The following is a 24,590-nucleotide window of genomic DNA, read 5'->3' on the forward strand; positions in this document are numbered from 1 at the left end:
AACTGGTAATATATAACTGATGAAGACTTTTAACGGTGAAATGTCATCTATTTAACCATGATGTAACGGCGTAACATAGCCATCCATGAGAACCCTCATCTATCCATGGGGCATATGATTAGTTGCGAATGCATGTGTAGGCAAAATGGCAAATAGTCTAAGAATGTTCCAGAGTCCAAACTGTTAGTAACTATCGATAAAAGGTTTTCTAGTTTAAAAAAAAGGGCAAGAGATCTCTACTCGATCGCATAGTCTCTACACAAGTGTCTGGGCCAATGGGAAAGCACGTCTGGGTATCTACCCAGGAGATAGAGGCCTCCTTTCATGGTGTCCTGTGAGAGGGTGTAGGAAACACCACCAAGTATAGATCTTTTTTCCTAAAAAATTGCCAAGAATGCGAGATCATGAGTGAAAGAAGCCCTGCCATTCTTTGAACAACTGGAATATAGTGGCTTGTAAACTGCATATGGATTTGGACCTTCTAAAGAGGCAAAAAGCCCTGCCATTTTTGTTCCAAATAAATTTTTAACATTTATAAGTTCCTAACTCCCCTCATGTTAAACCATCTAAAGAAATTATGAAGAAATATAAATTTCCACATTTGTTGTAGTAGGTGTACAAAAAAAAATTGCCAAGAATACGAGATCATGAGTGAAACAAGTGCTTTGAACAACTGGAATATAGTGGCTCGTAAACCGCATATGGATTTGAACCTTCTAAAGAGGCAAAAAGCCCTACCATTTTTGTTCCAAATAAATATTTAACATTTATAAGTTCCTAACTCCCCTCATGTTAAACCATCTAAAGAAATTATGAAGAAATATAAGTTTCCACATTTGTGGTAGTAGCTGTACAAATATTAATTCTCTTTCCTTGAAGGTTATGGTCAATTAAGAAGATTATGTGATTACATTCTGAATCCAGCTTGTACCAGTTAACTTTTCCAAAACTAGCACAATTAACATGAATTTTTTCTTTCCCTTAGCCATGGTTAATGTTTTCTAATTATAAAGTTTTAATTGATTACTTTGTTTTTTTATGGAAAAAGTTTTCCTTCACCACGTGGTGAAGGTTCATCACATCATCCTAAAATTTTAGTATGTTCTCAAAAATGCCCTCCCACATCCATCTGAAGCCTTGCATGGTGATCTATTTCACTGTGGCTTAAGGAAACTGTATTTATTTTAAATTTATTTAGAATATACCACTAATATTTTTTTTTCCAAAACTAGCACCATTAATGAGATACTAATTAAGGGGAAAAGTATTGCACAACGCCAGCTTAAATTCAAAATTGCATGCTGACACGGCCCCTCATAAGACAAAGATAACTGTAGCACTACCCCTTGTAAAATGTCTTATATATCCCCCTAGTTTTACTATTTCTCATAATACCTCTCCTCCAAGCCATGAAACTGCACACTGTCCGTATAGGAAATCCTTTCCCATTAATTAATTTACAATTTTGCTATGCCATATATATGGGAATCATATCCTTTCCAGCGCGCCAACCCCTACAAGTCGCATCCAACGGCTGACAGTACACTGGGATGCGACCTAGCCGTCGGATGCACACTGGAGGGGCTGGCGCGCCAGAGATGATCTGGCTCTATATATATGTAATGTGGAACATGTAAAATTCACAGAACAAAATTGAAAGTTAAGAATTATGGTTGATTCCATTGCCGAAGTTCCGATGGTCAAAAGTTCTTTGGCACCGGTGGTGCTGCCGCCGGCGGAAGAATCTATAGTCTTTGATGCTTCCATGGTTCATCAGTACCAGTCCAACAACATACCAGTGCAATTCGTATGGCCTGATGAAGAAAAACCCTCAGCAGAGGCACAAGAACTTCCTGTTCCGATCATCAACTTGGGTGATTTCCTCTTTGGAGACCCAGTTGCAGTCATGGAAGCAACCAAGAAGGTCAATGAGGCTTGCGAGAAACATGGGTTCTTCATGATCGTTAATCACAACGTTATTGATGATCAATCTATAGCCGAAGTTTATGAAAAATTGGAGTTGTTCTTCAAGATGCCACTCCATGAAAAACAAGTGGCTCAAAGAAAGACTGGTGAGGGCGTTGGTTTTACAAGTAGCTATACTGGAAGATTCTCCACAAAACTCCCATGGAAGGAGACACTCTCTCTTCGCTATTTGAATGACAGTAACAGCATTGAGGAATATTTCTTGGATGTCTTAGGTGAAAGCTTCGATGATTTTGGGTGAGAATTTTTTCCAATAATTTTTATTAGGGCTAAATTTGAGTGTTTGATTGCTACCATGGTCATAGGTATCAGAAATCGAATTGATCGGTATCGGGTTTTGATTGATATCAATATAGATATTGATATGGATTGATCGAATCGGGCTGATTCGATCTGTTGGATTGATCCATTTTTAGGATCGCCCAACATAACGGTAAAAGAACGTTGTCCAACTGTATAGCGTACGCTTGCCATATGTAATTTCATATATGCCATATGTTTGATTCGATCTGTTGGATTGATCCATTTTTAGGATCGCCCAACATAATGGTAAAAGAACGTTATCCAACTGTATAGCGTACGCTTGCCATATGTAATTTCATATATGCCATCTGTTTATATTTATGGGTGGTGTGCATGCTATGCCTGACATAACTAACGTTCCTCTACCACCTACATCTTTTATTTTTTATTTATTTTTTATCATTTGATAACCAACTTAACTCAAGGGCCTTTTTTTTGGGCCATATAGTAGTAGTTCAACTAGCAATTGGATTTTGTGAATTTATAGATTAATGAATAAAGTTTTCCTCCACTCATAGAGGATGGTTCACCCACTATCTTAGGGTTTACAAATCCTTTCTAGGGTTTTAGTATATTCAAAAATATCCTCCCGGTATCCATTTCCATCCCTCGGTGAATTAGATCGTGGGTGTAGGGAAACTCGATCCTAGATTCATTATACACATTGAAAGAAAATTAAGTAACTTTTTGAAAATTTTCATCCAAAAAAAAAAAATTTTGAAAATAGAACCAAGATTCTCTTCACCCATTGTGTAAGAAAAATCTCATCATGATAGACATTTAAACTCTCTGGCTGAACCCAAAAAAGGGTATTCGTAACTCTGAAAATACCATTCTTTGAAAGAAACTAGAAACTAGAAAGGAAATGTGTAGCTGGTTTTTTTTTTTGGCGAGGTGCTTTTTCGGATTTTAATCCTCTTCAATTCTCTAAAGTGTGCAGTACGGCAGTTTGGGGGTGGAGATGTCGACACCTGGCAGCTCGGACATCCAACAATCCGAGCTCATTGACTTCCGTATTTTTTCTTTTTGAGCTCGGCATCGTTGAATGTCCGAACTACCAAGTGTCGACATCTCCACCCCGAACTGCCGCCGCACTGTACACTTTTACGGAATTGGAGAGAATTATTTTCCGGCTTTCTTCTACCCTTTTGTCCTTTTGCCCTCTTCAATCTTTGCTCATATATGTTTTGTGTTCTTCCTTTTTAGGAAGGTATACCAGGAATATGGCAAGAAAATGAATATTCTTGCACTTTGGATCATGGAGTTGTTGGGAATGAGTCTTGGTGTTGGCCGGAGCCATTTCCGGGAGTTCTTCGAAAACAATGATTCGATATTGAGGCTCAACTACTATCCGCAATGCCAAACACCTCATCTTACACTTGGAACCGGTCCTCATTCCGATCCAAATCCTTTAACAATCCTTCATCAAGATGAGGTTGGTGGTCTGCAAGTACTTGTTGATGGAGAATGGCGTTCCATAAGCCCCCATTCTGATGCATTTGTTGTTAACATTGGAGACGCCTTCATGGTAAGACTTTTAACATATATTTACAGTTTTGAAGCATTCCTACTCATAAATAACATTAAGAGGGTTAAATGAGAAATAACATTTGAGGGTAGGGGTGTCAATAGGTCAATTCGGGTCGGTTTCTTTGTGGTAAGGCAGAATCTGAAACCAAACCAATTAGGAAAGCTTCAGTTTGGTTTCGGGTTCTTATTGATTTGCTATTATGTTGGTTTTGGTTTTAATCTGGTGTGGGTTCGGTTTGACATATAAATGTATGTTTAATCATAAGAAAAATATGTTTTTAATGAGTTTTAGGCTGGTATCGGGTTAAGTTGGTATCGGTTTGGTTTCAGGTGTGCATTACTCCAATCCAAAGCTGATCCAATAAAGATCGGTTTCACCGGCTCGGACTAGGTTTTAACACCCCTAGCTATTTTATGGTAAATGCACGGTCTGAAGACTCAGACTAGATTGTGGCCAATTTAAAGGTCGATATAGTTCCTTTTCTTTCTTTGGTTGAACTGGTAACTTCTCGAAGCAGTAAGCTTGGTTACAACAAGGTTGTAACTAGGGGTGAAACAGGTCGGGGTTGAGATATCTCAGCCCGGGCCCAACCCTGTCGGGCTTAGCCCAGTCCAGCCCGGCCTAGTTGATCCTAATTGGGCTGGGTTGGGCCGGATTAGACCTGATTGACCCTGATTTTTGCTAGGGCTTCCTGATTGACTAGTCTCATGTAATTGGGTATTGGTTTGTTTCATACTCAATTGACTATTAACTTTTCTATGGGTAAAAAACTTATCCCAATCTTAAAATTTTAAATACTTTTGTTCAATAGATAATTAGTATTTTTTTTTTTTTTGGTAAACCTATAGACAATTAGTCAATTAGATACTATAAAAAATGTGAAATGTAATTAATAAATTGTAAAGCATAACATAACACAGGGCTGGGCCGGGTTGGGCTTAGCCCGAGGCTTCAACCCTAGCCCAACTCAACCTTGACCCTGGACCTGAAAATTTCAACCCTAACCCGCCTTCAGGGTTGAAAAATCAAGCTCAGGCCTTGTTCGGGCTCAAAGCGGGCTCAGACCGACAGGGTCAAACTTACACCCCTAATTGTAACCTTACTTTTTTGCCCTTTTAATATAACATGCTTCTTTTTTCAAATATGATATTAATCAATTAGGGTTGCATCCCAAACTGATCCTTAAAAACACTGTTTTGTTCTACATCTTATTAGGCTCTATCAAATGGGAAATACAAGAGTTGCTTGCACAGAGCTGTGGTCAACAGTGAAAAACCAAGGAAATCTGTTGTCTTCTTTCTGCATCCGAAGCCGGAGAAGGTGGTGAAGCCACCAAGTGAGCTGGTTGATGAGGAACATCCAAGGTTGTATCCAGACTTCAAATGGCAGCAACTTCTTGATTTCACTCTGAAGCACTATAGGGCTGACATGAATACTCTGGCTTCCTTCTCCAAAAGCCTTCAAGAGGGAAACAAATGAGAAAATATCAAGAATATGATTATTCCAGTTAGTAGAGCAATGGGAAAAGTCAAGTTTGTTTGAAATAAAACCCTAAGAATAAATGAAAGTTTGGATAGAAAGTGAGTAGAAACTTGTAGATGCATATAATATATAGGAAAAGGTTCTCTGAATTGCTGGGTAGGGTATGCTAGCACCTCTGTGTCTAGCTTTCTCTCCTCACATGAAATGACATATGCTCTTGGTCAGAGAACCCTCTCCCAATTTATATCTATATTTTTCTGAGACATTTTTTATCCTTATTTCTCATAAATATAAATAAAAATAAATTGATATTGATAAAACTGAGGATCTATTATGATTTGTGACCGTAAATCATTTATTTCTATTTATGTATCAAATTTTTTTTTTTGGATAAAGAGAGATTATAATTATAAAAAAAGGAAAAAACGGATTTACATCCTAACGAATTTCTTCCCATTAGCATCAGCCCGAACAAAAGCGGACAATGCCTATGGAAGACTATTTATACATAGATGGATTTCTTGACACGTATATAGAAATCCTGCCAGGACATCCACACAAGAATTGACTTCCCTCACATGATGTGGAAAGATACAAGTTTGAAACTGGTCACGTAACTCATATATATCCCCAATTAGACCAATAGCAAACCACGGAACTTGAAATTTGCCCAAAATTACTCACACCTCTCTCAAATCGCCACTACAAATAGACCTCTATACGGACAATAGATCCTTTTTGAGAAATCCACCTGGTCCTTTCCTGCGTGTAGAGATGAGGAGTACTACTGGGTCTATTGATGAATTGTTTATTTGGTTTTTGGTGATAACTAAACCATGAGAATGTGTTTGATATTAATGAATTATTTATCCAATGTTATGGATTGTGTAAGTATACATGATGACAATGACTTCTTGGTTGGTCAAGATTCATGACCTTCCATCTTTAGTAGTAAGTGACAATTCAACAAGGATCATGTGCCTTGTGTAAGACCAAGTTATGCAGGAGATGTTACATTCTATAAAGTGGTTCGAAAGATTCATAGGATACATTTATCAAGGACCATATTTGAAGACATCTCTGGATTTAAGATTTTTATATATATTATTTTTTATTTATATTTCATGTAAAATTCTATATAAAGTGATTTTTGCACCATCGACACGTAGTACATAACCAAAATATCTAAATTAATCTACAATGGTATACCTTTATTAGAATCTTTTGGTAGACCAACCTCGAGATCTAATATAGCTATAATTGAGTGGGTTTGATTTAAGAACATCTTGGAATTATGTTGGAATTTAAGTTAGTCAAAACCGATTCAGATTTTGACTAGTACTTTGTTTGAGCATTTAATTGATACTTGTTAAAATACCCAGTGAAAAGCAAGAAGTGTGAGTATTTCCATGGAATGGAGGTTGGGAAAGCTTCCTAAACCACTATAAACTGATGAGTCCCTTTCTCTCTTTAGTTGTTCTTTGGTTTTTCTTTACAAATTTCGCTCAAACCCTTATTTACTTCCACACTCAGAATCTATTCTTTGTTTGAGCATTAAACCGATAAAATTTTAAAAAGACCAATTCACCCCTCATGGGGGTTGCTACATGATCCCACACCATCCACAAGGGTGACTTAGGACATGCATGGGTTGATCACCCTTGGCAAGGAACACGTACCAGATATACCGATCACCTGCCAATGCGCTTTGAATAGTTAGAATGATGATGTATCCTATTGTAATACCGCCATCATGTACATGATCAAGGGGTTTGGTTTCACTGTGATTTGCCCTAACCTACATAAGGGGGGCACACCAACTATGTCATGTCATGTGTCTTGGGAAATCTGTGAAGTACATGCATGCGTGCCATGCATGTAAATGTGTATGCATGTGTATGCAATGTAATTAATGGAGGGTTAGCGTAAAAAGTGTCCAGAAATGATCGCCTTACCCTTACCCCCATGTAAAGATGGATTTTCAGGCGTCCCAAGGCAGTTATGTCTCTTGTCGCACCTAGTGTACGATTGGGTAATGTTCTATTCCGCTTTCTTTTTTTTAATATGACTTTTCAATTCCAAACCAAAAAAAAAAAAAAAAAGAACCTAAGCATTAAAGGGGTCAATTGTCCTTATACAAATACGGTCCAACGCCCTTTGGGGTCACTCACATAAAATTTACTGTGGAACCCACATGAGGAATGGATTCCATGTGATTAGCCTTGGACGGTAGTTGTACACTTGTACATGGACACGATCCGGTCTCAATTAATGGAAAAAATGGCAATACATGGGGAAGAGTAAGAGTAAACGGTTGAGTGAATGGTACTAATAATGCGTGGGGAAGAGCAAACGATTTGACTTTGGCTATGAAATAGATGCGAAACGTTATTAACACTGTTGGAGGACTTAAGAATAGTTTATTTGGTGAAACAGTTCGTTCTTAAGCCTTTTCTACTTCTCTCTTTCATTGAAGGTGATACTGAGAAAGTATCTGTTCTCAGCTTTAGGTGAGGTGTGAGAAGATGGAGAAGGCATCTTCATCTAAGAAGAAAGGAAAGCAAACAGATGCAGACTTGATCGATTTACTGTTTTCTTGGAGACTTGAAGATGTCTTCAATGATCAAGTTTGCCATTTTCACCTCTTCCTTCTCTTTATAGTCTAATAATAAAATAATTTGGTCTCTTTGGTTTTTTTTTTTTTTTTAAATAGCTTTGGCTAGTTTTGAATAATATTGTTTTTACCCATTTTTCTTTCTCTTGAACGAGCTTGCTTATGATGTCTGATCTGCTAAACAAGTTCATATTTCAGTTTGTATATTTTGAAAGATCAAACCTTGCCCTTGAAGTTAAGAAGAAGAAGATGAACATCTAGGATCAAAATTGTAAGGGTGCTAATCGGTTCGGTTAAATGTAGAGAATGCCCATGAACCTATTTTCAATACTAAAACCGTACTGATTCGATTTGGTCGAGTTTCGATTTTTATTCGGTTTTGACATGTTTCTGTTGCTGCATATTAATCAACACTAGTTTAAGAACACAAAAAAATCAACTGGAAGAAAAAGGAAAGAATAAATTGAGGGATGAAGTGATGGAAGAGATTAAAAGGGCTCATGTTCTCTGTGCTGCAGCGCAGGCTGCGCCCAGGCACATGGCCCTATCACTCAGGGGGGTAGGGTGGTCATTGCGCCCACCCATGTGTCTAGGCGCATGGGGTTTCCCGGCGGGTCATAGGGGGGCGGGCCGATCATTTTGCCCACCGCGCATGTATGCCTGTTCTCACAGTGCAGAGAACTTTATCCCTAAATATTTATGGGTATTCCTTTACCAAAAAAAAAAATATTTATGGGTATTCTCAGTTCGGTTTAGAAATAGACAATTTGGTATAGGTCAGTATGTGTATCGTCTAGTTATACCTTAGAAACCAAAATACGGTACGGGGAGGATTCCTTTTCTAGATGCCCAAATCATACCAATTTTTCTTTGGTTCATTTTTGAATGGTTTTAAACCGTCTGTTCCAATTTTGATTCCAAATCCCAATTGACACCCTAACCAATGGGGTTTCAAGTATCAACAAGTAAAGATGAACAATCTTCCATTCTAAAACAAATGGTAAAAGCTGTTCCCTTAATCTTTACAGACAGCAGCAGGAATAAAATGGCCTTATACCAGTGTTGTGAACCCATCTAAGAAGAGAAGGATGGGCTATAATCATAGCCCATCAAACTGTAACCAATGGGGTTTCAAGTATCAACAAGTAAATTAAGATGAACAATCTTCCATTCTAAAACAAATGGTAAAAGCTGTTCCCTTAATCTTTACAGACAGCAGCAGGGAATAAAATGGCCTTATACCAGTGTTGTGGATCCATCTAAGAAGAGAAGGATGGGCTATAATCAGCCCATCAAACTATACTTTTTCATGGGCTTTTAAAATAAGCCCACATTGCATAAACACGTTATAGAAAAAACAAAAAAAAACCCGCTTTACCAGCTTGAAACGTGAGGGTTGTAACGTCATTAAACCTCTTTTCGTTTAGTTACCGTTTCCTCCTTCCTTGTGCTCTTCCAGTCATCACTCATCAGAGTCACAGCTTCCAGACTAATTCTTCAATGGGTCATTCTGTGTTCTTCCCCTTTTACTCAAACCCTAAACCTATATGTAGTAGGAAGGTGTTTCTCTTCCTCTTAACAACAATGGGTTTGGAGTTCTATCACATGTTTTGTTCTATATGGTGAGTCTAATCAAATGTATAGTTTATGAACTTTCAAGTTTGCTTAATTAGTTGATTTCCGGTGGTTGTTTGAAACTATTTCTTTCTACAATCTTTCTCCTTTGATTCGTCTGATTTGGTCGACTGCTGTTTGACTTAGAAGCTATACTGATTCTGACTAGGCTCACTCACACATCTACTGTCTGTGTTGAACTCTTCTGTAAACACTTTTTTGTTTTGTTTTGTTGAAACCAAAACAAATTTTATTAATGACAAACATAGAGTAACATCTAACTACATAGAAGCATGTAGTATTTCACTCTTATCTAAAGAGTCTCCTAGCCATAGTGGACAATTCGTACCCATACATTTCTGTCGTTTAATCCATTAGCTACAAAATTTGCGACATGATTAACAGTCTACTTATCACAACACACAATAGCTAAACTGTTTGATGAAATCAGAAATATAACGCAGCAGATTTATTATTTCCCATGGCCAGTTAAACATGTCTCCCTGTATAGTTAGATAATTAGATCGACTAGCCTGCTCGGGAGCATTTATGCTGCCTGTTATTTCACATCCTGCTTCATTAAAGGCATCAGAAGTTGACCTCAATAACCATCACATTGCTCTTCTCATGACCTGATCTTTAAAGGTATCATTACTTGTGTAGTACAAATGCTAATTTCTGAGGAGACAGGTCATGTGGGTGATAGTTGTTCCGAAGCTGAGTATCATCATGCAATTCTTCTAGAGTAAGAGATTTATTAAAATGATTAAATAGACCACATGCCACACATTTGCGGATTACAGTAAGTAAGATGAAATATGGAGATAACCCCGTATATTAAGACACATCCAAGGTCCTAGAAAATCCAGGTGGACTATACCTCTATAAATCCCAACATCTCAACCCTCCCACCCTAGGTCTAGCTTCTACATACACGTTGATATACATCTTAAGGAGGGCAACAAACGAACTTGTTTTTGATACCAAGTAGGAGGGAGCTCCTCAAGTATATGAATGCGCCAAGGACCTGAACAAAGTAATTTGAGACACAACTCTATAACTCCCAACATCTCAACACTTCCCATCATGTATAGCTTTGGCATACCTAGCTCTATACATGGACAAACAACTTAGTGAGAATAACAACCGGTGTTGGTTTCTAATGCCATGTTAAATAAAGTGGGATAGCCCACAAAATACCATATGTGTTTTCCAACCCAAAAACTTAAGCTATTAGGTGGACATAGCTCAATGATATATGAAGACACATTCAATGTCCTAGATAACCGATGTGCGACTATAACTCTCAACATCTCTACAGTTGTTAGAGTTTTTTAGCTCTTGATGATCCAATTATAAGAATATCTCCCTCACTGAATGATCTGCCAGCCTTTTTATTTCACAGAGAAGGTCATCGACAAATTTATTACCTTGAATTAAAATCAAAGTGATTTTAACTAGGTACGTTGTATATAAAAGGAATATGACGATGTCAAAGTGGTGGTTCCTACCCACCATCTTCCAATCTGTTGCAATGCCACATGCATTTTTACCATATAATTCTTAGTTGAGAGCAAATTAACTATACCTTGTGTATCATTTCAAAAAATGTCCTTAGTATTGTTTATAAACTCCTTTGATATCCTTGGCTATGTCTTATTTTTTTTTCTGATGGGGATGAATTTAATATTCTTGAGCTTCAATTTATGCAGTTCACAAAGTTAAATATTGGTAATATTCTTAGTTGGTATACTTTAAACTTTTCAAAATTTCTTTATATTGTGGAATATTCGTAGTTGGAAATTCTTAATTATCCTCAAAATCACACTGCAACCAACAACCTTTTGGTATAGAAAATTAGAAACACTGATTCACTCTAAACCAAGAATACCATCTCCTTGTGAGTTTTGCAGTCGGTATCTAATGAATAAATTAGAGTTGAGATTTTGGACTCCTTGTAACATTGAGCATGGATGATTCAAGAGCTGTATTTTAGATTCTTAGTTATATTATCTTAGTCTCTCCTGAATTTCATTCTTGTGTGTAGTTTGATTGCTGGTGGAATGAATTTGATTCCAATGATAATATATCATGTCTCATGTTTACCAATTGGAAACCTTTTAGCAAACCACATCTCTCCTTGATGTGTTGGTCAACCATTAAACTCTTATGCTAGGCCTCAAGTTTTACTGATAATGACAAAGATCTGGCGAAAGCAATAATGCAGGTCAAGCAAGAGCTTTACCAACTAGATGATTTACTTAATGAGGACTCGATACTTTTCAGAAATGCAAGGTGGAAGGTAAACAGATTAAAAAATTCATCTTCTCTCACTATAATATTTTTCAATGTGTAGTTGAAGTGTGAACTTTTAAGACGTATACATGTTATTTTTGTAATAAATATCTCTAAAATTGCAGGTTCTTTTCAGTGAAAACTTCAGGAATTCTTTTGTGAAGCTGGAGTCGATGCAAAAAAAGAAATCAGTGATTTATCTATTACTGAAGCTCTCCAGTGGATGGCGCCCCAAAAAAACAAATGTATATCCCAATTGTGAAAGGTCTGTACAGCTTGTGAAACAGTTCAAAATTGGAAATTTGCGTATTATTTGTTCCGTTGATATTATGAAATATGAATGCTACCTGCAAGTTTTGAAGATTTGGGATATTTTACCTCCTGAGGAGATTCCAAAACTGGTTGAACGTCTGGATAGCTTCTTTGTAGCATTAACAGATGATTTTGTTAATCTCTGTAATGTGAAATGCACGGATGGGTATGTTGATTTCTTTCTCTCAGATATGCATTTTGATTTTCTATTTATTTTTTTAAGAGTGGCAGACTTCTGATATTGTCTTCTTTTCTCTTTTTTCATTCTACTTTTCAGTATGGATCTTTTTTATGTGCTTTCCCACATATCTTTATATATGAATGTTTCTTAATATTTTGCTTCTCAGTTCCGCGTATCCTGAACTTGTTTGGCTAATGTTCTGCATTTGGTTTGACTAAAAGAAATATACCTTTACTTAAATGAGGCTTTTGGTAGCTCACTTCTAGTTATTTTAATTTTTTATAAATATTTTTTGGCATGTAGGAATTTGGAAGTGCCCATGAGCTGGCCAAGGTCTTACAACATTGTTCGGTGTAGGAACATATGTTTTAAACAACTTCGGAAGGTTTCAAATTATGAAAACATTGAGGGTAGAAGCTATGTTGAAAATTCAAGGTTGAGTGAGAGTTTGCTACTGATGAAATTCTACTCCTTATCATCAGGTGTTGTTTCGCATCTTCTCTCTGGACTTGATGGTAGTGAACTTGACCTTCCATTTGAAGTAACAGATCAGGAGCGGGAGGTTATTCTTTTCCCTAATAACACTTTCATCCTTGGAAGGTCTGGAACAGGGAAAACCACTGTTTTGACAATGAAATTGATCCAAAAGGAGCAACAACATTACCTTTCCTCAGAAGGACAGTCTGATGTGAAGTTTAGCAAAAGTAAGGATGTTCACATTGCAAATGAGATTGTGAAGAGTGTTGGAGAAGCTAGCAGCACTGTCTTACGACAGATTTTTGTCACAGTTAACCCAAAATTATGTTCTGCTGTCAAGAAGCAAATATCTCAGTTGAAAAGGTGCATAAATTCAGTTCTTAATTCTTAGACATTGATGTATTTGTTTAGCATGGTATTATCTGTCATGTGGCAGGCAGTTAAATTTTATGGACAGATAGGACCACCCTCCTCTACTTACATGCCAATTTTTATCTCAATCCCGCTCTTTCAGATTTTAAGATGACGAGAGAAATATGGTGGAAAAACACAAAACTACTATTTGACTATTTCCCTATAAACAAATGCTAGATACAATTAAAATAAATAACTACTGTGATATTGTAGATACAATTGACATATCTATTAGAACTAAAGAAAAAAGTATCTAGTAGAACATCTATTGATTCATTTATATAATTCTGGTGTACTTAAGTATAGTAATTACTAATTGGAGAAGTAGTTATATTGTTCTCTGATGGCTTACAAAAAACCTCAGTCTTCATCTATCCTCTAGATGATCTTTTATCCCTGCTTAAGAGGATGTTAGGCATCTTAACCTTTGCCTTTTATTTAGAGAAGTAGGTATATTTATTCTCGAAATGTTGATTGAAGGTGACAAGTGAATCCATAGCACAGATAATTCAGGTATTTTTGCCCTTGAAAATCTACTGTGTAATTTTTTAATTTCCACTGAATAAAATGTAGAACATTGATTATAATATATGGCATCTCCTACACTTAATTTAAATGATAATTACTTTCTGTATTTTGGACTAGGTAATTAGGATATTATTTCTCAATCTTAGCAATTGGTTTACAAGGAGTATAAATAGAGGATTAGAGAATCACCAATAAGTCAAGATCCCACATGTGATAATAGGAAACAGTCCATATCACATGTGGATATACAAGGTAGGAAATATATACAAATCAATACAATACATGGTAGGGAATATAAATGGGATGCACAATACATGGTAGGAAATATAAATGGAAGGGAACCAATATAGCACGTTCCAAGAGTGAGAACGGCTATATTGGTCAATACACCCCCTCAAGATGAAGATCCGGTGTGGCGGATCTTTAGCTTCTCTCATAAACTAAAATCGTGTGGTGGGCAGCGCCTTGGTCAATATGTCTGCTATTTGGTCATGGGTCGATATGAACTGAACTTGCAGAGACTTTGCAGCAACCCGTTCTCGAACAAAGTAGAAGTCAATCTCCACATGCTTGGTGCTAGCATGGAAAACTGGATTCGCCGAGAGATATGTAGCACCTATATTGTCACACCATAGGATTGGTGCAGTGCACTGTGGATCCCAAGTCCCTGAATAGGGCCTGTAATCAGATCAACTCAGCCGCTGCATCAGCAAGGGCTTTATATTCGGCTTCAGTGGATGAGCGGGACACAGTTTTCTGTTTCCGTGAATTCCATGAAATTAGATTGGGCCCTAAGAATATGGAATAAGCACCTGTGGATCGCCGATCAGTAGGACTGCCGGCCCAGTCCGCATCTGTATAAGCCTAAAGAGTCAATGATGGTGACTTTTGAAACAGAAGGCCATGCGACATAGTGCCCTTAAGATATCTCGGAATCCGTTTTACTAAGCTCCGGTCATCATGCTTCAAGGAGTGCATAAATTGGTAGACATGGTTCACTGCAAAGGCCACATCTAGCCGAGTAAGGGTGACATACTGAAGTGTACCCACGATAGACTTGTAGTGACTGGGGTCAGAATAAGATGCACCCCCTGAATCCGATGGCTTGGAAGAAGTGGGCATCGGTGTAGATATACGTTTGCAGTCCTTCATGCCTGCACGATCAAGGAGATCAGATATGTAGCGTTGCTGAGAGAGACCAGCCCCCCACGATTATAAGAGGCTTCAATGCCCAAAAAGTAGTGCAACGACCCCAAATCTTTAATAGAAAATTCTTTAGCTAGGCTGGCCAGCAAGGCTGAAATATTGGCCTATGAGTCACCAGTAACTAAGATATCATCAACATATATCAGCACATAAAGAACCGAACCACCCTGTCTAGAGATAAACAAGGATGTGTCAGCCTTAGAGGCAGTGAAACCAGTAGATAAAAAAAACCTGGTCAGCCTTTGGAACCAAGCCCGAGGGGCCTCTTTAAGGCCATAAAGTGACCGACGTAACCTGCACACATGGGCTGGATTGGACTTGTCTTCAAAACCAGGTGGTTGGACCATGTAAACCTCCTCGGTCAACTCACCATGCAGGAAATCATTTTGGACATCAAGTTGTCTGATGGGCCAGCCTTGAGAAACTGCTAATGAGATAACCATGCGAATCGTGGGTTGTTTCACCATAGGACTAAAGGTTTCACCATAGTCCACCCCCTGTTGCTGATGAAAACCTTTAGCCACTAGACGGGCCTTGTACCGCTCAATTGACCCATCAGCCTTCCGTTTAATGTGGAAGACCCACTTGCAGCCTACCAAATTCTGACTTGGGGATGGTGGTACCAAGCTCCATGTGCCATTTCTAATGAGAGCATTAAACTCTTCAGTCATGGCAGTGTGCCATTCGGGAACCTTGACAGCCTACAAAAAACAAGTTGGTTCAATGGGTTGGGTTTGTGAGGTAGGAAGTGAGTGAAGCGCTGCTTTGTGAGAACGCAGGCGCATAGGATGATGAGATGGTGGTGGTGGTGGGTTATGGGCAGGTGGCAATGGTTTTTGGTAGAGATCTACAAGGGGTCGAGTCCGTTGTGGTGGTGATGGAGGGCTGGACATAGGGCTTTGAAGCCCATGTGGAGGTGATAATGGTGATGCAGGTTGGTGGGGCAATGGGGTTTCCTTCGGTGGGTTGATGGTTCGTGGTGGGGTGGTGGGGTGCGGCAATGGCACAAGGGTCGTGGGTACAGCAGCCCAGGTAATTGAACCTGGGGTGATGGCGGTGTTGCAGTTGGGAGAGATGCAAAAGGAAATACATTTTCAGAGAATGAAACATGTCGAAAAACTTGAATTCGACCACTAGATCAGTCCAAGCACCTATATGCTAGATGAGAGGGACTATAAGCCAAAAATACATATGGTGCAGATCTAAAGTCCATTTTGTGGGCATTGTGTGGACGGAGAAGAGGGAAACATAGACATCCAAAAACTCGTAAGAAGGAGTAGTTGGGAACACGTTGGAAGAGGAGTTGGTAGGGAGAGACCCTTGAAGAGACACGTGATGGTAAGCGGTTAATGAGGAAAACCGCAGTCTCAAAAGCAAAGACCCAATAAGTTTTAGGAACAGATACATGGGCCAATAAGGATATGCCGGTTTCTACAATGTGCCGATGACGGCGTTCCACAGCACCCTGCTGCTCATGGGTGTGAGGAGCAGGGAGACGGTGGGAGATCCCAACATCAACAAAATATTTTGGTAAGGTCCGAAATTCCCCACCCTAGTCTGTTTGGACAGATTTTATTTTTCTATCAAATTGCCTTTCAACCATTTTTTGGAATGCAATAAAAATCCCAAAAACTTCAGATTTTCGAACCATTGGATAGAACCATATAAACTTTGAGTAATCATCAACAAATATAATGAAATAGCAGTGTCCAGCAGGGGAGGGAGAAGGGGACGGACCCCAAACATCACTAAAAGTCAGTTCCAAAGGAAATAAACTTCGAGAAAATGTTTCGCCTAAAGATTGGCGACAAGCTTTACCCAACTGGCAGGCAGTACATAAATTATTTAAAGAAGACTTAGCAAAAGGTAAATTATTTTGGTTGACGACATGACGAACAAGCTGGGCATGAGGATGGCCAAGGTGGCAATGCCAGCCATCAAGAGAAGTGCGACAGGTAAGGTGAGCCGAAGGAGAGCCCATGAACGATGGAATTGTGTAAAGACCGCCATCACTCGGACCGGACAGAATTGTAGTTTTGGTTCTCCGAACCTTCACAAAAAAACAAGATGGATGAAATTCAAAAAAGACATCATTGTCAGTAGCAAATCGATTGACAGAAAGGAGAGTTTTAGAGATGGAAGGGACATGCAAAACATTAGACAAAAGAAAATTACGAGATGAGGAAGGAGAAGAAATGGATGCTGTACCAATATTAGAAATGCGGATACCCTTACCATTGCCGACCTGTAGGGAATCTGAACCAGTGTATGGATCATAGGATGATAATGCATGTAGATCGGGTGTCACATGATGGGTGGCACCTATGTCTGGGTACCATGGAAGTGGCTGTGTGGGTGTGTAGGTAGGTGTAGGGAGGATGGGTGGGGCTGATTGGACATGGTAGTTTGTGTAGTGGGCTGCGGGTGTGGTATTGGGTTGATATTGAAAATGGGAAGGGGGGCGAGATGGAAAGGAAAAATTGGTTGGTGGTTTCGGTTTACTGTAGTAGTGTAGGGTGTCATGGGTGTCCCTATTGCACCAATGGCACCATAACTTTGTCCCTTGAGATCGGCCACGGCCTCCTCTACCACGGCCACCACGACCACGCCAGGAGCCACCTCCACGGCCAGAAGAGGGAGGGCGGCTGTCTTGTTGAGATTGGGTCTTTTGTACTTGATTGGCAGAGGGAGGAGTGCTGGAGGAACCACCATCAGTCAGATCAAGTTTCGATAGCTTAGAACCATGCAAAAATTCGTAGCTGAGCAGCATCGCATGGAAGTCATCATAAGGCAGCGGAGTAGTGCGAGTCAGGAGCGAAGAGACTATGTCATTAAAGTCTGACTTCAATCCCTTGAAGATGTGGAGATTGAAGGTGCTCTGACGCAGTGGGTGTCCAGCAGCACTTAATTCTTCAGATCTGGTCTTCGCACGTTGAAGAAAAGGGGAGACCGATTCATCAGGTTTTTGTTCCAGATCTTGTAGAGCCATGGTCAGTGACATGATTCGACTCTCAGAAGGTGAGGAAAATGCAGTGTGCAGCGTCTCCCATATTTCCTGGCTTGTTCGTTTGCCAAGAACTAAATGAAAAACCTCTTCAGAGAGAGAAGAGATGAGTAGACTACGCAGTAATGAGTCCTGTCGTCGCCAAGTGATTGCAGCAGTAGGATCGGTTGGGCAAGGTGTAGTACCATCTAGATGGCCGAACAGGCCTTGGCCATCGAGAAAGGGTTCAATCTGGGTTTGCCAGAACAGGTAGTTTTTTTAAGTGAGTTTCACAGATAGGTAATGGTGAGCATGATGAAGAGATGGGGATCCAGAGGGAAGAAGGGTGGTGAGGGTGCTGCTGTCCACGGTTGGAGTGGTGTTGTTTTCTTGATCGTTTTCTCCAGCCATGGAGAATGGAAAAAAAAAAGGAAGAAGATAGGAAGGAAAGCACGTTTGAGCAACTAGGCTCTTGATACCATATTGGACTAGGTAATTAGGATATTATTTCTCAATCTTAGCAATTGGTTTACAAGGAGTATAAATAGAGGATTAGAGAATCCCCAATAGGTCAAGATCCCACATGTGATAATAGGAAACAGTCCATATCACATGTGGATATACAAGGTAGGAAATATATACAAATCAATACAATACATGGTAGGGAATATAAATGGGATGCACAATACATGGTAGGAAATATAAATGGAAGGGAACCAATATAGCACGTTCCAAGAGTGAGAACGGCTATATTGGTCAATACTGCAGACTAAGCTTATGGTTTCTCGTCTTCAACATTCTGAACAAATACAGAGAATGATGTATGAAAAGAATTATTATTGTTGGATTTTCTGGACAAGTAATCAGGTTAATTTTGAACTAATATAATGGTCTGATGAAATAATGTGTCCTTATGAATAACATACATGAATTTTGTTCTTTAGATTCAGGTCAATTCAATAAATCCCCATTCTAACTAAATGAGTCAGCTACACGAGTGCTTTTTTATCATTTCATTCTGTTTTGAAGACACATCGACCTATGGATGATAAAGTAAATATATTTAGTTGGCCACAAGGTCCATAATGTCTGCATGCAAATGAATTTCTAATGTTTTGTATTTCTATACATGATTTTATCAGCTTACTGCTAATGTGCATATCATAGATCCTGTCAGTTCATTGATGGAAACAATGTCTGCATAGCATGGTTTTATTTGCTAATAAACAATCTATGCTATGTGCAGCTTTACCGGTGGAGGAAGTTTTTCAGAAGCAAATTCAATTGATATGCATGATATTGATGACACAAATGTCTTCAAGGATATTCCAGACTCTTTCGTTAATGTTACTCCTACTTCCTACCCTCTAATCATAACTTTTCAGAAGTTTCTTATGATGCTTGATGCAAGCACGGAAAACTCATTTTTCGATAGATTTCATGATGTAAATAAATTTGTTGTGGGTACAGCAGGAAATTCTAATTCAGTTGCTTTACAAGCCTTCATTAGAATGAAAGAGGTTCATTATGAAAGATTCAATTCATTATACTGGCCACATTTTAATAGTAAGTTAACAAAGGAATTGGATTCTTCCATAGTGTTTACTGAGATAATTTCCCATATAAAAGGTGGAATGGGTGCAGCCAAGGCACAAGATGGTAAACTTAGCAGAAAGGATTATCTTGCCCTTTCTGAAGTTCGGGTGTCCACCTTAAGTAGAGAAAGAAGGGAGGTAATTTATGATATCTTTCTTGATTATGAGAAGAAGAAGCTTTCGAATGGTGGGTTTGACTTGGCTGATTTAGTTATTGACCTTCATTGCCGATTGAGAGGTGGAAGCTATGAAGGTGAGGAAATGGACTTGGTCTATATTGATGAAGTCCAAGATCTCACCATGAGGCAGATTGCTATTTTCCAATATATTTGCAGAAATTATTCTGATGGCTTTGTTTTTGCTGGAGATACTGCCCAAACTATTGCCAGGGGGGTTGATTTCAGATTCCAAGATATAAGATCACTGTTCTTCAAAGAGTTCCTTTTGGAATCAGGATCTGATAGCAATGAGAAAGGGAAAAGAAGTAGCCAACCCTGTGTCTCAGAGATTTTCCATTTAAACCAGAACTTCCGAACCCATGCTGGTGTTCTCAATCTGGCACAGAGTGTGATTGATCTTTTGTATCGTTTCTTTCCACACTCTATTGATGTTCTAAGCCCTGAGACAAGTCCTATATATGGAGAAGCTCCTATTGTACTTGACTCTGGAAATGAAATCCTAACTATTTTTGGCAATAATGGAACAACCGGAGGACGTATGATTGGCTTTGGAGCTGAGCAGGTCATATTGGTACGTGATGATTCTAAAAAGAAGGAAGTTTCTGACCATATTGGAAAACACACTCTTGTTTTAACAATACTTGAGTGCAAAGGGCTTGAGTTTCAGGTGTGCATTTGTTTCAAATTCCATCTTATGAAACAGAAGTTCCTTTCAGTGTCTTGTTCATTTTTTAAGTCTTCTAAGTTGGTGCAAGGTTTCAAATGTGTACTATGAATGCCTACTTTGGATTTCTCTTCCATATACTGTACCAAATAAAAGACTTTTGTTGTATGAGAAATAACTTAGTTTTGTAGAATAGCAGAGTATGTACTGTACTCCATTGTCCGATTACATGGATTATTTGTATGATTGATAACTTAGTCCTTATTCTCTGCTGTTGCAGGATGTACTGTTATACAACTTTTTTGGGTCATCTCCTTTGAAAAATCAGTGGAGAGTTGTGTATGAATATATGAAAGAACAGGATATGCTTGATGCCTCTACACCAAGGTCATTTCCAAGTTTCAATATGGCAAAACATAGTCTTCTTTGCTCTGAATTGAAGCAGTTATATGTGGCTATAACTCGTACAAGGCAAAGGTTGTGGATTTGTGAGAACATTGAGGCATTGTCCAATCCTATGTTTGATTACTGGAAAAATTTGTGCCTGGTGCAAATTAGACAACTTGATGATTCACTTGCACAGGCGATGCAAGTTGCAAGCAGAAAAGAAGATTGGCATTTACGTGGAATAAAGGTATAAAGTTGGCCTATATTATTATTTTTCTCCACTTCTTTTTTTGTGGGTTTGGCGGCCCATCCAAACCATACGACCCACCATCCATTTTAGGCCTATTTCTCCACACGTCCAGAAGATCTAATGCAATTTGTTCTTGAATTTATCTTTTCGAAATAATTTTCTTGTTTATTAATTTGCATCTTCCACTGATTACAGTTTGCTTGATAATGTAAGAGAATAGTTTTGATCATTCTACTTTTACCATTTATACAAATTTTGGTTTTTTCGCAGCTATTTAATGAAGGAAATTTTGAGATGGCTACAATGTGCTTTGAAAGAGCTGGAGACACATACAGGGAGAAATGGGCTAAAGCAGCTGGCCTTCGAGCTGCTGCTGACCGAATGCATGGCTCTAATTCTAAAATGCGGTGTAGTGCTCTTTTAGAAGCTGCAGAGATTTATGAAGCAATTGGTAGAGCTGAGTCTGCTGCCAAGTGTTTTATTGAGTTGGAGAATTTTAAGAGAGCAGGTATGAGATGCTCTATCGATTGTTCATATTTTTCCTATCCACTGTACTTTTGTCTTTAATTTGTTTCATACGTCTTTGATTATCTGTTTCGCATGACCATTTATGTTGGTAATTTCTTCCTGTCTTACTGAACGATCAATGCTATTTTTGGGTTTAATGTAATTCGACTTTGCAATGGGCTGCAAGTTTTAGATCTTAATCTGTTAATGTGTAACACATGCAATGGGCACTTTTTGCCTCTTATAATGAGTTCGTTCATTATATGTTTTGTTAGAAAAATTAAAAGATGGAGTAAACGGATTAAAGATGAGAGAAACTCATGGACGTATTCCTGTCTTTCCTGTCTTATAATTTCTGGTGATTAGAGTATCATCCAACATTGCTCCATAAGAGGGGTACACTGACAGCACTTTATTGATTATGTTGACAACCAAGTTTAATTATGTATTTCCACTATTTCATTCAGAAAAAAATAAATATCTAGCAACCGAATTTTGGGATTGAAATTAATTGTGTTAAATAATCATTACCATATGCAGGTTGCTGTAGTAGTTTGAGAAAATAACAGTACCCTGGCAGGACACCTTAATCTAGTAGTCAATGATGAAGCATCCATTACTAACAAGATTTAATTTAAAATTTCAAACTGATGGCATATATCATAATTTCTCTTGTTTATTACTATACATTCAGCAGAACATTTCTTTGTTTAAGAAGTTTCACCACTGTGGTACTAACATCTTATAATTTCTCAATTTATATTGTAATACTTGATACCCAATTATCTTTTTGAATTCTTCTGAATAACTGTAGTGACTGACATGCTCATTGGCATTGAGGCCATTTTCTGTATTCTCTACCATGGATTATCGGTTCTCTGATTCCATTCCTTTTTTTTTTTTATTTTTTAATTCTATGTTTAATTTGATAACATTTGCAAATTTGAAAGTTTTTTGCAAGATTCAAAGTTGGATTTATGTCACTTTTCCCAAAAGTCAATTTTATGCATAAAGGGTAAACTTGGTTGTATTGTTCACTCTTCAGAAAGTTTGTAATGAACCAAGTATAACAGTTGATAATTATTAAATCATTTATGATTTTAAGTTTATTCAATCCTAATGCATATTTTAGTTGTATTAATTTAATTATGTTTGTTCTAGTACAAAAATTTTTGTGGAATAGGTTATGTAAGAGAAAGTATACAACAGCATACAACGTACATTACCAACCTAGGGTCTGAGGCCAAACCATCATTTTGGGTGTGTGTTTTTACAATCTAAGGTTTCCGCTATGTTTAGAGAACTTAAAATAGGGCTTACTAAAAGTTTCGGGATGTGATTTAGCCATTTAAGCCACATAACCAGCAGTAGAAACATGGAGCCGAAACTTACCAGTTTTTGGCTAGGTTTTGTCTGTAACTTGGAACCTTGGTGCCAAGAAATGGCATTACATGTGGTGGGTGCATCAACATGATTTCAGAGTTTCTGTAGCAAACGCTGATTTCACTAGAAAGTTAGTCTTTTCAGGAGTAATTATACATTTAATCCTCTTTCTTTTGTTGTGTTTGGCCTGGGGGGGGGGGGGGGAATAAAGGATGAAATATTGTATGTCCTGTGGGTATCAAAAGATTGGTTACAACAATCTGGGATGCTGCGCTTTTCTTGCAAGAGATATCTGATCTTTGACACTTTAAATGCAGGGTAACCAGTCTGTGTTTACAAGCTACTTCTGTTGTCCCTATGGTTGCTTGGAAGGCAATCATGATTAGCAGTTACAATGCTTATTTTGTAGCTTCCTACTGATGCAGGTATGATTTATATGAAGAAGTTTGGGGAATCAAGGCTGGAGGATGCTGGCGACTGTTTTTCCTTGGCAAAATGTTGGAGTCTTTCTGCTGATGTATATGCTAGGGGCAACAATTTCTCAAAGTGCTTAGATGCTTGCACAAAGGGAAAACTCTTTGACAAGGGACTGCAATTCCTTAAATATTGGACAGAAAATTCAACTCCTGCCATTGATATAGTTGCAAAACTTCAAAATTTGGATGAAATGGAACAAGCTTTCCTTAAGAAATGTGCAAGTTACTATCATAAGCTTAAAAATACAGAAAGTATAATGCAGTATGTGAGGACATTTTATTCTACTGATTCCATTCGAACTTTCTTGAGGTCATGGAATTATTTGACTGAGCTTGTGTTGTTGGAGGAAGAACTTGGGAACTTTTTGGAAGCTGCCAGCATTGCAAGTCTGAAAGGTGATATTCTTTGTGAGGCTGATATGCTAGAGAAGGCTGGATATTTTGAAAATGCATCGAGGCTCATTCTCTTTTATGTTGTTGGAATGTCTCTTTGGGGCTTTGGAAGCAAAGGATGGCCACCAAACCATTTTCCTCAGAAGGAAAAACTCTTAATGAAAGCCAAGTTGATTGCAAGAAGAAAATCAGAGTTCTTCTATAAATTGATCAACGTGGAGGCCACCATATTATTAATCCAGGAGGTCAGCTTGTTAGAAATGGGTTAATTCTTAAGGGCTTCCCATGAATTGAAAAGTTTCTTAGCTCAATATATCTGTGCTCGTAAAATTCTTGGTCTTCATTTTCAGCGAGAACCTTTTAGTTATGAGTGGGAACAGGAAGTCATACTGGATCAGATGAATCATGTGTTTAACACCATTTGCAAGAACCGGGTCTCTTTTGAAACGCTTGTTTATTTTTGGAACTATTGGAAGGGAATGGTTGAAAACATATTTCGTTACCTCCAGTCTATTGAATCCCATCGTAAGAATGAATATATGGACCATGGACAGTTTTGCTTGGATTATTTGGGTGTACGAAAGAAGAAAGATAATCATGGTTTTATCTACCAGTTGCTGAACTCTGATGCATATTGGGTCAAAGAAATTGATAAAAAAGAAATTTGGAGAAATGGAAACTTGTTTGGTCTCAATCTTCCGCAGTTTATCTCTGCTGCTAGGAGACACTGGTGTAAAGAAGTATCTTTTGTTGGTATGAAAGTATTGGAAAGACTGGAAGCCATTTACAATTTTTCTAAGTTTAGTTCTTCCCAATATTTTGCCAAGGAA

The 24,590-nt window shown here is 38.3% G+C and overlaps 2 protein-coding genes across 2 annotated transcripts; both read left to right on the forward strand.

Moving 5' to 3' along the window:
- Positions 1-1,669: 1,669 nt before the first annotated feature.
- On the forward strand, positions 1,670-13,186 carry LOC122645223. The gene is made up of 7 exons (XM_043838553.1): positions 1,670-2,223; positions 3,496-3,817; positions 5,036-5,270; positions 9,775-9,875; positions 11,707-11,832; positions 11,951-12,303; positions 12,622-13,186. The coding sequence occupies exons 1-7, from the start codon at positions 1,670-1,672 to the stop codon at positions 13,184-13,186; spliced, it is 2,256 nt and encodes a 751-aa protein (XP_043694488.1).
- Positions 13,187-20,219: 7,033 nt separating this feature from the next.
- LOC122646752 (TPR and ankyrin repeat-containing protein 1-like) lies at positions 20,220-24,128 on the forward strand. Its single transcript, XM_043840353.1, has 4 exons — positions 20,220-20,367; positions 20,645-20,998; positions 21,272-21,509; positions 23,317-24,128. Exons 1-4 carry the CDS (start codon positions 20,239-20,241, stop codon positions 24,027-24,029), a joined length of 1,434 nt encoding a protein of 477 aa, XP_043696288.1. The 5' UTR covers positions 20,220-20,238; the 3' UTR covers positions 24,030-24,128.
- Positions 24,129-24,590: the final 462 nt, after the last annotated feature.

The sequence above is a fragment of the Telopea speciosissima genome, chromosome 11 (genome assembly GCF_018873765.1).
Source record: "Telopea speciosissima isolate NSW1024214 ecotype Mountain lineage chromosome 11, Tspe_v1, whole genome shotgun sequence".
In the NCBI taxonomy this organism is placed as follows: Eukaryota; Viridiplantae; Streptophyta; class Magnoliopsida; order Proteales; family Proteaceae; genus Telopea; species Telopea speciosissima.